The 14,549-nt window shown below is 37.7% G+C and overlaps 1 protein-coding gene across 10 annotated transcripts in view; it reads right to left on the bottom strand.

Moving 5' to 3' along the window:
* The window catches only part of ATXN3 (ataxin 3), a 41,394-nt gene that overhangs the window by 11,741 nt on the left and 15,104 nt on the right, over nt 1–14,549 (bottom strand). For 5 of the 10 annotated variants that reach the window (XM_081548189.1, XM_081548193.1, XM_081548190.1 and 2 more), the window contains 4 exons: nt 10,347–10,479; nt 9,844–10,010; nt 8,126–8,222; nt 410–504 (listed from right to left, as the gene is read on the bottom strand). In XM_081548189.1, the coding sequence (XP_081404315.1) occupies nt 410–504; nt 8,126–8,222; nt 9,844–10,010; nt 10,347–10,479 (492 nt within the window). Of the gene's footprint in view, nt 1–409; nt 505–1,335; nt 1,354–4,508; nt 4,810–7,142; nt 7,197–8,125; nt 8,223–9,843; nt 10,011–10,346; nt 10,480–14,549 lie in introns of those variants that run through there. The other 5 variants (XR_014070810.1, XR_014070811.1, XM_081548191.1 and 2 more) reach the window with 4 other exon arrangements.

Raw genomic sequence — 14,549 nt, 5'->3', positions numbered from 1 at the left:
GGCCAAGGTTCAAGACCTATTTATTAAACCAAGGTCTAATAAGTAACTCTAGACTTCTATGTTGTAATGCAGACTACACTCAAGTGTTTTCAGTTTTTCAAGTAGTAAAATGAACTTATTTTCCACCTACTATTATTATCTTTGAGAAAATGTACTAATTACTGTGACATTGCAAGTACTATTTACAATTTTAAAGCAAAACATTCATTGAGTGTTTTAAGGACACAAGTACATTAAGGAGTCAGCTTGCTCCTCAATCCAAGAAAGTTTAGTAGATTACAAATTCACTCAAGAATTTCAGTATAATGAAAGAGAGAAGAAAAAGCCTATAAAGCCAAAAATCACATGGAGCCTGTGTGTCAGAGAGAGCATGCAGGTAACACACGTGGTGTATGGTCAGGAGGCGTACCTAGATCACTGTCAGGTGCTTCGGAACTTGTGCTCGACTTTTCACACAGATGTGTAAGCTGTCCTGGTGGATCCTGTTGCTGCTGCTGCTGCTGCCTGAAACATTCAAGAGTGAATGTACATTTAAAAAACAAAACCTAAGAATAAATATGCCATGAGAAAAACCATTCCCATGGAAAATAAATGGTTCCACAAAACAAAAGTGTCACTGGCTTGAACACCCCAAAAGAAGGCAAGAGCAATCATTCCAACAGAAAACAAACTTATGATTACCAAAGGGTAAAGGGGGGAATAAATGAGGAATTTGGGATTAATAAATATATACTACTATATATAAAATATATAACAAGGACCTACTGTATAGCATAGTGAACTATATTTAATACCTTACAATAACCTATAATGGAAAAGAATCTGAAAAAGAATATACATATATACATATATCTCAATAATTTTGCTGTACACCTGAAATTAACACATTATAAATCAACTACACTTCAATTTTTAAAAGAAAGAGTAATCAGTCTGACATAAATTACTGAAAAGCATCACAGTGCTGATCCTAGGAAACCTAGATAGAAAATTCACATTTATCAAACAAATTAACAGATAGGTATTTTCATCATAAAAATAACACATTGTACCAATGGAGTCACTACTTTTATGCAAATGTGTTGGTTACAGGTCCTTAATATTGTTGAAAGTCACTGAAAATAAGCACCTTTGAAAAGATAAAGCATCTCAAATTATGGGCAGATTAAAATGATCCTTCCATGGCTGGCTCCTTCCTGTCATTCATACCTAGGCTTCAGTATCTCCTCAGAGGCTTCCCTGGTGGCTCTGACAGTGAAGAATCTGCCTGCCAATGCAGGAGACCCAGATTTGATCCCCAGGTCAGGAAGATCCCTTGAAGGAGGAAATAGCAACCCACTCTGGTATTCTTGCCTGGTGAATCCCATGGACACAGGATATTTCCTGACTGTTCGAGCAAAAGCAGCCACCTGCCGTTCGCACACTCTCATTTAATTTTCAGTATAAACTATCATCATCTGATATTCGTTTGCCTGTCTCCCTCTGTAGAATCATAAACTAACGAGAGCACAAAGCTTACCCTGCTTGTTTCTCCAGTACCTAAACCTGTGCTTGTCACCAAATACTTGATGAATGAAAGAAATGAAAACAACTGTTTAACCTGCATTATCAAGTTTCAGTAATACCTGCTGCATTAGAGTAAGTTCTCCCTGTATTTTTTTTCAAAAGGAAAATCCATGTCATAACAATTCACACATTAAAATATTTAAACATGATGGCTATGATGTAAATAGGTAGGACAGTGTCCTTATACTCAGAAAATATACACTGACGTTTTGAGAAATATAATGGGAAATTGTGTTTGTAACTTATTCTAAAGTGGTTCAGAAATATCAACAATTAGGAAATCTAGGTGGAGGGTATAAGGAACTCTGAACTATTTCTGCTTTTACATCAACTTAAAATTACTTCATATTCATACATATGTATATGCTAAAAATTTTTTAAAAACAAAACAAACAGCTGACAATCTAAGCAAGAAGCTATAGCTTTCAAAAAATGCATAAAAGGATTTTTAAAGGAAGCAGAATTTTTTTTAATGAATACAAAATTCTTTAATCGGGTAATGAACGATACTTTCTGTTTTTTATCAACCTCACCCTCTAAAGTATTTCTTTTTTTTTTTTACTGTTTTTTTAATTTTTTTATTGAAGGATAATTGCTTTACAGAATTTTGTTTTCTGTCAAACCTCAACATGAATCAGCCACAGGTATACATATATCCAATCCCTTTTAAACCTCCCTCCCACCTCCCTCCCCCATCCCACCCCTCTAGGTTGATACAGAGCCCCTGTTTGAGTTTCCTGAGCCACGCAGCAAATTCCCATTGGCTATCTATTTTACATATGGTAATGTAAGTTTCCATGTTACTCTTTCCATACATCTCACCCTCTTCTCCCATCTCCTCATGTCCATAAGTCTATTCTCTATGTCTGTTTCTCTGCTGCTGCCCTGTAAATAAATTTTTCAGAACCATTTTTCTACATTCTGTATACGTGTGTTAGAATACAATATTTATCTCTTTCTGACTCACTTCACTCTGTATAATAGGTTCTAGGTCACCCACCTCATCAGAACTGACTCAAATGCATTCCTTTTTATGGCTGAGTAATATTCCATTGTGTATATGTACCACAACTTCTTTATCCATTCATCTGTTGATGGGCATCTAGGTTGCATCCATGTCCTAGCTATTGTAAATAGTACTGCAATGAACAATGGGATACGTGTGTCTTTTTCAACCCTGGTTTCCTCAGGGTATATGCCTAGGAGTGGGATTGCTGGGTCATATGGTGGTTTTATTCCTAGTTTTTTAAGGAATTCCATACCCTCTTCCATCATTGCTGTATCAATTTACATTCCCACCAACAGTGCAAGAGCGTTCCCTTTTCTCCACACCCTCTCCAGCATTTATTGTTTGTAGACTTTTTGATGATGGCCATGCTGACCGATGTAAAGTGATATCTTGTAGTTTTGATTTGCATTTCTCTAATAATGAATGATGTTGAGCATCTTTTCTTGTGTTTGTTAGCCATCTGTATGTCTTCTTTGGAGAAATGTCTGTTTAGGTCTTTTTCCCACTTTTTGATTGGGTTGTTTTTCTGGTATTGAGTTGTATGAGCTGCTTGTGTATTTTGGAAATTAATCCTTTGTCAGTTGTTTCATTTGCTATTATTTTCTCTCATTCTGAGGGTTGTCTTTTCACCTTGCTTACAGTTTCCTTTGCTGTGCAAAAGCTTTTAAGTTTAATCAGGTCCCACTTCTTTACTTTTGTTTTTATTTCCATTACTCTAGGAGGTGGGTCATAGAGGATCTTGCTTTGATTTATGTCATCCAGTGTTCTGCCTATGTTTTCCTGTAAGAGTTTTATAGTTTCTGGTCTTACATTTAGGTCTTTAATCCATTTTGAGTTTATCTTTGTGTATGGTGTTAGGAAGTATTCTAATTTCATTCTTTTACATGTAGCTGTCCAGTTTTCCCAGCACCATTTATTGAAGAGGCTATCTTTGCCCCATTGTATATTCTTGCCTCCTTTGTCAAAAATAAGGTACCCATAGGTGCATGGGTTTATTTCTGGGATTTCTATCTTGTCCCCTTGGTCTATATTTCTGTTTTTGTGCCAGTACCATACTGTCTTGATGACTGTAGCTTTGTAGTATAATCTGAAGTTAGGAAGAAGCAGAATTTTTAAATGACCAGTAACACAATAGGGCTTCTCTTGTAGCTCAGATGGTAAAGCATCCGCCTGCAGTGCAGGAGACCTAGGTTCAATCCCTGGATTGGGAAGATCTCCTGGAGAAGGAAATGGCTACCCACTCCAGTATTCTTACCTGGAGAATCCCATGGACAGAGGAGCCTGGTGGGCTACAATCCAAGGGGTCACAAAGAGTTGGACATGACTGAGCAACTAACACAACACTATAAAACAGAATAGAATAGCACACTTTTTTCTAGGGCCCCTCTTAATCTTCTGTTTTAAATATGAGCAACGAGGCAAATTCAGCCAGGGGGACTTGCAGTTTTTCCCTGCTGGCCTCTGAGCCAGACACTGATGTATAGACAGGTTCTGGTGAGCATGGCTAACAAGGGACACATAGGCAGTGGGCTCCCACAAGCATACTCTGATTCTGGAATGTGACACGAAAAAGACAGGCTGTGAGGTACAAGGAATTCCTGGCACATCCTCTCCACGCCCTCCTCCCCCTCCATTCAAGAAAGTATTTCAGAATGCAAGGGATTTATAGGTGAGACAGTGCCTTTAGAGAGATAACTTTCACTCTACTTCAAAGTGAGAAGTAAATCAACTGCCAGCCTTGAGAGAAATTTGACACCTTTCCTGTGTGGGGACACTGTAAGATGGAACATGTTCAAATAGTAAATCAGCATCCTTTCCCCTGTGCCTTCTAACGTGCCTTCAGCATGAGAAAGGCTGGAAAACTGAAAACTACATGTCTTAGACTGTTTTCAAGCTAGGAGGGCTACCAGTTAAACACATGCCTGAGACTTACACGGCAGAGGAGGTACAGTCATCTTCCTGCAGCTTTGGTGGGTCTCTGCTGGCAAGTAAAGCCACGGAGACACCAGTTCCACAATCCTGCTTCCTGGCAGCTGCAGCGGGGGCCAGACTGCAGATTCCCATGTCTAGGCAACTGTGATGGCAGCTTCCTGGTCTTAGGATCACAGCTAAAGCAGTGTGTTCTTAAACTCGATATCCTGATTCCGCTTTGTCCAAAGGAGGCTTGAGAGGGAGGGGACATATGTATATTTATGGCTGATTCACAATGTTGTACAGCAGAAACCAACACAACACTGTAAAGCAATTATCCTCCAGTTAAATATTTTAAAAAATCTCTAAGTAGTTTCTGTTTTTTAAGCTGGACTCTGATAAACTACATCACGCCACTGAAGTGGTAGTTAAGTATTAGGTAATCAAAAAAATCACAGTAACCTATGACTATGAAAACACTGGGTTTTTCTGGTGGCTCAAATGGTAAAGAATCGCCTGCAATGTAGGAGATCCAGGTTCAATCCCTGGGTTAGGAAGATCCCCTGGAGAAGGGAATGGCTCCCTCGTTTCTCTCCTGGTTAAGAACCACTTTTTTAGTGACAGAAAGAAAGAATCAGCATCATTTCAGAGTTACATCTGGAGAAGGCATTAATAATGCTAAGTGTATCAGTAGGCTACTTCACAGTTTACAAAACAGTTTTACACACATTGCCTCATTTGATGTTCATAACATGGGAGTTAAGGTTTTACAATGATATAGCTGATAAAGTAGAGTTTTGCTCAGGGTTCTGTATGTACCATGGATTTGGAGATTACCACTGGGAAAGAATATCATAGCTATGAAAGTATCAGCTAACAACGCCTACTCATAAACTATAAATTTGTAACAGGTAGACTTTCAACAGTATTTTCATGCTTAATCCATGAACACTGTGGCTAAACTGTGGCTACTACATTAAGTATGAAGCTTCAAATACTCTACAGGGAAAAAAAAATAACCTATAAATTTCAATGAATAACAAATTAGCACCAGGGTAAGTTTGGAAAAGATCAGAAGGAAAAAATGGCTCCACATCCTTAGAGCCAAGTTCTCCACAATACAAGCTATTGTGACAAGGACCCATCTAGGTTTAGTAATCAGGAATTCTAGTAAAAGGCAAAAATTAGTTTCTCAACTCCTTCACAATCATGAGTCCTACAAGATTCTAAACGCTAACCAAAGTTAAAAAGCAACCCCAAGAAGTTAGGTCTTAACTCTTCTCAGCAACAACTAACTGTATAAAACATTCTCTAGGTCTACTCAAGTTACCACCAGTATTTTCAAAGTCAGACTAGGAGGTAGGGGATAGGAAGCTGAAGCTGGAACCATCACTGTACTTTCTTACCCAATCAACTACCCCCAATCAGAAAGGAGACTCAGACATTTTTAAAAGGGCACAACATTGAATAAAACATCTGCATTAGTTATAGCTAGCATTGTGCTTGTTATAAATTACTTTGTCATTATGAAATGTTAGTTACTGCCTTATCCTTTGTGCTGTAAAGAATTTAATTTACTGGAAGTTCTATATTTTTAATCCAAAAAATCTTAAAAACTTCTTTTTAATAAAAGAGGGATTTGTTTTTATACTTAAAAGATGGCTTCCTTTTCTTGGGTGTACTTGTGAATTTAACAGTTTCTCTATAAAGTATGTCTATTTGGACCATTTTATTCTGGAAAAAACTAAAGTCTCAAAAAAGCATGGTAGAGGTATCACTTGGAAACTGTTCTGGAGAGCGGTTTAGAAATCTTTATCAGGGCTTTAAAAATGTCCCTGTGCTTTAACTTAGTAATCTGAAAATTTCAGGATAATTAGAAGAAATGATGAGATTTGAGGCATAATGTCAATACAAGGATTGCTCTTTGCATTATTAATTATAATGGCAAAAATCAATAGGTTCATAAATTGTGATACATACATTTTATGAACTACAACATAGCCTCTTGCAAAGAATATTCACAATCATAGGAACATGTGATATACAATATACGTGCATTTGTGTGACTGTCAAAACACTATCATTGGTTATTAAAGGTAGGATTGTGTTTTTTTGGATTTAGATATCTTGTAAGATAAATTTTCCAAAATATTATTTTTTATCTAGTTAAACACTGAAAGCTGTTTTTAGAACTGACTAGTTAGTTGATGATATTATAGAACTACCATTAATAATTATCATGTGATCTTTATTCCATTATTGTGTGACAAAAGCATTTGGTGATATTAAGAAAAAAACATGTATTTTAGAGACACATGTGAAAATCAATACAGATAAAATATTATGATTTAGATTTATTATAAAATAACCTCACCCTGGGGGATGGGGTACAAGAGTAAAAAGCATGGGAGACAGGGGCATAAAAACCAAGATGGCCAATGTGCTGATATTTGTTATATGTGGGCAACAGATAAATCAGGGTTCTTTATGCCAGTTTCTCTACTTGCACATAAATTTGAAGTTTATCATATTTAAAAAATAAAAGAGTTAATTTTAAAATTGTAAAGGAAGTGACAAGCACTAATAAGTATTTTGAGATTTTATACAGAATTAAATCCATTAATCTATCACTGAATAAAGACTAGAAATATCTCACAGTAAGAGGATGTCAGTTGATCAGAACTTTCCTTCATATACTTCTGAGTTGTGACTTAAAAAAAAACAGAAAACAAGGTAAATATTATCTTCATTACACCATCCAATGTAAAATGCGCCAACATTTTAGATATGGCTAAAGTACTACCAACTATGATGTGTAAGAGTCTTCCAAATTGCAGAGATGTTGAAATGTGAAAATATGTGCATCTTGGAATTGATAAAACATAGTAAATAGCAGGCCAGACTCAGCCTTTGTTCTCTGAGCTGGGATGAGAGGATCTGAATATCTATTAGAGATCTTGTGATGGTAAGATGGAGTTTTATCTTTAAAAAAGAGAAAAGGGGATGAAGAGCTATGAATGACGGTTACTGGCAAGGATAACGATATGGGTGAAATTTCTATTTTGAGAGCACTTATACAGCTGAGCACAAAGTTAGGTCCTAGGAGCTGATGGTTGAGATTTACAGTTACTCTCATGCCCCCAATGCTGATGGGCCTGTGGTACCACCCCCCACAATGTGGTAATGAGCAGAGCAGTTAAGCACCAGCTCTATTTGAGTGTGTTCTCCTGTGATAAATAGTGGTTTTCCTATTAATTGACAGGAGAACTTTGTAGGGTTAGTCAGGTAACCAAGAAGTATATTCAAAGGACCACAGGGCTTTGTTCTTGCCCTGATCCAATTCCATTTTTCTTTTGATTACTGAAATTTTACAAGGGTTCCTTCACTATTTCATGAAAATTTAATTAGGACTGAGGCAAAGTTTTCTCCTAAAACCATATTTGATTTTAGTTTATTAGCTATAAAATTTTAAAAACTACATTCAAATGTTCAGAGAGTCAGGCACTAGCCAGTCTTTTAAAAAAGGAGAGAATTCTAAATAAAATAAATGGTTAGATCAAAGCTGTATGTCTGCAAATTGACAAAACAGCCAAGGCAAATATAAAATATGCAGTTTTAATATGGTACCAACTACTTTACTTTTCAAAGTAGGCTTCTCTTCTCTTCCGTAGCTCTTCTGAAGTAGGATGTGAACCTGCTGTCTGTGGGATATCTTGACATCTATTTCTGGAAGTACCTGAAAACCAAATAAAACACAACAAAAAACAGTTTTACTTACCAAGTCGTGACGTGTTTATACTTAGGTGAAGGAGCTTTCAAAAAATTTTCTTCTCAAACTATTTTGTACCATTCTGTAAATGTAAGAAAGGCTCTGAAAGGTTTAGGGAAAATCAGAATAAGGTAGTTCAATCTAACCTGTGTCCACTGCAACCAAACCTACTACCATTTGTGACACAGTAGACATGAGGTAAGCTCAGTGACCATCCGGTAGGAGAAACAACTAGCACCACACTTGCTTGCTCTTTACTTCTTAGAAATGAATCTACACTTTTTAAAAATTAATTAATTTATTTGGCTGCATTGAGTCAGCTACGGCACGTGTGATCTTCCTTGCACCATGGAGGATCTTTGCTTGAGGTGCACAGACCCTCTAGTTGTAGTGCTTGTGGGCTTAGTTGCTCTGAGACATGTGGGATTTCAGTTCCTTGACCAAGGATCGAACCCACATCCCCTGCATTGCAAGGAGGATTCTTAACTAATGTACCACCAGGGAAGTCCCAGAAATCAGTCTACACTTTTGAAGGCACAGAATTCCTAGAAGTAACTTGAAGTGGATGGTTGTACAATAAACCCCTTCTGTGTATTCCTCTATCTTCAAACATTTGGGTACTGACACAACTTAAGTATGTTTCCGTATTCTTACTAAATTATTGCTCCAATCAGATTCTGCACAAATTGTGAAATAACATGGGAAGAAGAGTAAAGTACACAAAAATATCTAAAACTAATAAGGCTGTTGTCTGTCCACCACTGGGCTAACCTAGCAGGACTCTGCTAATCCAGAATGGGCCTGTGCACCCTACAGAGTACTCAGACGTGGCCAGAAGGCATGGATATTTCAGGATAAAATATAGCATAAAAAGGATAACCTTCATATTAACAGAAACTCAATTTTATTTAGATACTTAAGGAATTCAATTGATGAGTAATTTCATTAGAAAGTAGAAGGCAAATTCACATTAGACAAAAACAAAACAACCCCCTCAAAAAAGAAAACCCATCACACTTTTTAAGTAAGCCCCTTTGAGCAACGTCCCAGAAATTTCCCTCCACTTGGATTCCCTGGGGTGACGGGGTGGGTGGGAGTGGGTGGGCTAAAAGAGTGATGGGCTAAAAGAGTGAGCCCACCAAAGTGAGCTTAAGCTAAAAATTCCACAGCCAGTAAGTTTTAGAGTTTTGTAAAATCAATTTATAGTCTCTGTCTAGACCTTCCTTCACAGCCACTAGAATGCATTTAAACAGCTGGTCTGGGCAAGGGTCCACTGACCTCACAATGATTAACCTCTGTTTAGTACTGTGTTTGCACAGTATTATAACCAAACTGAATGACCAGAAATAAAACTATAACTAGCCCTAATATAACGCAAGTCATAAAAAGTTATGTGTATTAAATAATATCCAAAAGTTATTTGTATTAAATAATATCTAAAAAAACAATAACTGATTATACATAGCTACTGCTTCTGCAGTGACTGTCAAAGAACTTCTACCAATAGTCTATTAATTTCCAAAAGAACTAAAAATGATCTAAATCAACTGCTTCAACAACAAATAAAGTAGTGTTGGAATGTCCATACCTTGCATACTGAGCTGAATGGCCCTGCGGAGATCAGCTTCTTCATCTTCCATGTCAATTTCTTGGCGACTTAGTGCCAGAGCCCTCTGCAATTCCTCCTCATCCTCGTCTAGCATTCCCATCCCATCATTTGCTTCTAAGATGCGTTCTAGATCTGTTTTCTGGACTCTAAAGAATAAAAGCACAAATAATAAGTGCAGACCGTTCTTCTATTTTAGCTATAACATAGAGACATTTATAAACCAAAGATTTTTATGTAAGTTGAAAACTTACACATTTTTTGGCAGATAACGGTTAATAATACAAAGGTCCTATAGTGATATGAATTTGTGTTGGGAAGTATCAGAGAGTTGATCCAAGATTAAACCAATAAGCTACACTTAAACAGAAAGGTCTAAAAAAAACCCACAAACAATAAAAGGACCACATCTTCAATGTAAGAGTGTAATTTAATTCTTGTAATGAAATACTAGCATATACACCACACTGCAGCCTCAGCTTTACCTCTGCTCTTTAAGTTGTGCTAATTCTTCTCCAATAAGTTTTGGTCGATGCATCTGTTGGACCCTGATCATCTGTAGGAGTTGGTCAGCTTCGCAATCTGGCAGATCACCCTTAACAACAAATATAGAGTAACCTAAAAGAAAGGCAAAAATTATCTAAAACAGCCAGCAAGTGATTCAAACTTGATTGAAAATGATAGCAGATAGAGAGGCAGCATGGAACAGCGGGAAGACCACAAACCAAGGAGGGAGGAAGACCTGGGTCCAAATAATGGTTCTTACACTTACCAGTGGGGTGGTCTAGGACAAATTACTTAAGGTCTTTAAGCCTCACTTCCATATATGTGTGTGTATATATATATATATGTAAAAATTGCTTCAATTGGTCTTAGTTGTATCACATAGGATCTTTCGTTGTGGCATGTGGGCTTAGCTGCTCGGTGGTATGTGGGATCTTATTAATAGTTTCCCAACCAGGAATCAAACCTATGTCCCTTTCATTGCAAGGCAAATTCTTAACCACTGGACAACCAGGGAAGTCCCTTTAAGCCTCTTCACCTGTAAAATGGGAATAGCCATCTCACAGAGTGACTATGAGAAGTACTTGAATCTGAAAAGGGCTCTAATTAAGTAAGAACATGGAAACATACCTAATTTGTGCTTAATAATTTGTGCAGAATCTGACTGGAGCCATAATTAAGAAAGAGGCTTCCCTGGTGGCTCAGCTGGTAAAGAATCTGCCTGCAGCGTGGGAAACCTGGATTCGATCCCTGGGTTGGGAAGATCCCCTGGAGAAGGGAATGACTACCCACTCCAGTATTCTTGCCTAGAGAATTCCAAGGACTGTACAGTCCATGGGGTTGCAAAGAGCCGGACACGAGTGAATAACTTTACTTTCACTTTTCATGGAAATATACTTAAAACATACTAAAAGAGTGCTTGACCACGTAGCTTACTCCCCAAGTGACAACAGAGAGGCAAGGCAAGGACTGAGGAAGAGCATGAGTGTGCACTCGGACAGCCTGGGTTTTAGCACCTTGGCTCTTCTGTTTCCTAAGTGCCTCTGTTGATCACTCTATGTTTTGATTTCTTCAACTGTTAAACAGATTATGCTGTACCTTCCGCAGAGCACTGTTTGAGGACACAATCAGAGGATGTGTGTAATAATCTGCAATACGAGTAAAATGAGTCATCTGTGGAAATAGCTGACCCTGACACACACCCTTCCTAAACGAAAACAGGACCTGGAAAGCCAATACCCTAAATTCTAGTCAAGGTGCTGAAGATGTGGTTCATGTTTTGAAAAAATTACATTTGTCCAATGTAATTTTTTAATTAATATAATTCTGGAAAGCCAAGGTTTTCCCAGCTGGATACTCTGTACAATAGCCGAATAAGGGTGGGCTATACGTAAGTCATTTTGATCAATTTTCCTTTTTCTACCAAAAATTTTCTTCAACTTTGGTGCTTATTATAGATATTCTTTATGAGCATTAACAGAAAATGCAATAAAAAAAGATTAAAAGGCCTGTTAACAGAAAAATTCAAGAGTAAATCATAATACACTTAACACTTTTTTTCACAAGGACAAGTATACTCAGAGTTCAGATGGTTGAACAGGTTTTATGCCAGTAAAACTGTTTTCTAGGTTCTGGATACACTATGTTAGCTCCCCCTGCTATTCCATGAAGAGCATCATGAAGGGCAGAAACTGCTTTACAGAGGTGACACTGTGAGGATCTTGGGTTTTATTCAAGATTAGATTTCATTCTAAGTGTACCAGGAAGCCACTGAAGGGTTGAAGAGTGAAAGTGTACCATAATGTGCATTATATTTTAAAAAGAGCACTCTAGGCTGCCTTCCCAATGTAATATATAGGAACCAATGTGCAAGAAGAGTGGGGCTTATGAAAATAGGAAGTCTGAGGGACAGCAAGTATGGGGAGAAAAAAAATGAGTCTTTTGTAAACATATTCAGATTGAAATGCTTTCTGGACTTCTGAGTGGAGATGAGAAAGTTAGGAGTTTGGTGTCTCGGCAAAAGATAAAAGTCTAAGGAATAACTGGCAGATAGACTTTATTTAGAGATGATATTTAAAATAATGGGACATCACACAGTAAAGAAGTTGTCCAAGACTGACTCTGGGTCACTTCATTAGTTAGAGATTAAAGAGCAGGATACATAAAAGGCATCTGAAAGAAGCAGCCAATATTATACGAAGTAAACTAGAGCATAGTGGCTTGGAAGAGTAGTATAGACAGTATTTCAAAAAGGGAAGATATAGTTAGGAAGAAAGGTTTTAGGCATAAAAGAAAAGAGATAAAAGTATATAAAATCAAAGACATTACAACCTAATGATCCTACATGTAAACTGGAGAGACCTACGTGACAACCAACCTAGTAGCAATACGCATACCAGTGCCCAGGCTGTGATCTCGAATCACCATTACTACAAGAGAAAGAAATACACAAGACCGAAAATTCTTATTACATGACCTAAAAAGGGTTTCAAAAGGCTAGAGTGGTCATTTCAAAAGCTTGAGAGTCAAGTTCAAAAGGTTCTCACTCATCCAAGATGTGACAATATTGAATATCAATAGTAATTACAACAGACTAAAACATGTGAACTATGGTTTATTTATTTTATTTCAGCTGTGCCGGGTCTTTGTTGCTGCTTGGGCTTTTCTCTAGTTTTGGGGAGCAGAGGCTACTCTCTAGTTGTGGTGTGCACGCTTCTCATTGCAGTGGCTTCTTTTGTTGTGGAGAATCAGCTCTAGAGCATGGGCTCAGTAGTTGTGGTTCCAGGTCTAGACCACAGATTCAATAGTTGTGGTACACAGGCTCAGTCACCCCATGGTATGTGGGACTGTCCTGGACCAGGGGTGGAACCCATGTCTCCTGCACTGGCAGGTAGATTCTTTACCACTGCACCACCAGGGAAGTCCTGAGCTATGATTTTAATAGATTAGTTTACAATGACACTACAGAAACAAACCAAATGGCTACTACGGAGACATGATACTATGACCAAATTATCTAAAAAACTGACAAAAGGCAAGAAATATTTATCCTGCTTTTTCTATATGAACTATATACTTCAAGATAACCAGATAGTTGATGAAGGAAAGTCTATTTGTATAGAAGTCCTCCAGCTAATAAATGAAGAAATGATGGAAATCTGAATACTGAAATGACAGACTAGGCATTTATTATTAACAGCTACTCAAATCACACAAAAAGAGACAACTGGACATTAAGTGCCACACCATCTGTGAAGTCTTCTGTCCTCCCAAAATCAACTTAAATCTGATCAAGTCTCTAGATCTAAGAACGAGTCTACTGCTCATCAAGGGCTCAGAGGAAAAAAAAGGATGCAACAAACAAAATCCAGAATAAGAAACAGAACAAATGACCCATTTTCTTCAAAAGAATAAGGAAAAAAATAAAGAGAAGAAACCAATAGATAGGTTTTAGAGACATAGCAATCCAATGCAATCAATGACCCTTATTTCAACCTGGTTTAACTATATTAAAAAAAAACAACAGAAGAATCAAAAAGGAGATTAGAGGACTTCCCTGGTGGCCCAGTGCTAAAGTAGTCACCTGCCAATGCAGGGGACACAGGTTCAATCTCTGGTCCAGGAAGATTCCACATGCCATGGGGCAACTGAGCCTGCGTGCCACAACTCCTGTGTGCACATTCCCTAGGGCCTGTGCTCTGCAACAAGGAAAGCCACCACAATGAGAATGGCATGCACTGTAACTAGAGAGTAGCCCCCACTCACCACAACTAGCGAAAGCCTGTAAGTAGCAGTGAAGACCCAGCACATCCAAAAATAAATAAATAAATAAATTTTAAAAGACTACTGAGAAATTTAATTCTTAGGTAGGATGACAAGGAGTCTCCTCCCAAGGAGGAGAAAGGGGTCCGGGGCGCTCAAGGAGGAGAAAGGGACACATTTTTTCCTATATTCCTTTGCCTTAGTCACATAAGACTTTTTCTCCCCCTTAAACGCTGAGTTGTTATGACAACAATCTATTTTGCCTAAGACTAACTCTCTTTAGTCTCATTTGCACTCATCTCACATGCTAGCAAAGTAATGTTCAAAATTCTCCAAGCCAGGCTTCAACAGTATGTGAACCGTGAACTTCCAGATGTTCAAACTGGATTTAGAAAAGGCAGAGGAACCAGAGACCAGATTGC

This window comes from Giraffa tippelskirchi, chromosome 12, assembly GCF_054371585.1.
Source record: "Giraffa tippelskirchi isolate mGirTip1 chromosome 12, T2T-mGirTip1v1.2.pri, whole genome shotgun sequence".
NCBI lineage: Eukaryota > Metazoa > Chordata > Mammalia > Artiodactyla > Giraffidae > Giraffa > Giraffa tippelskirchi.
This window is presented reverse-complemented; position numbering and strand designations above follow the sequence as displayed.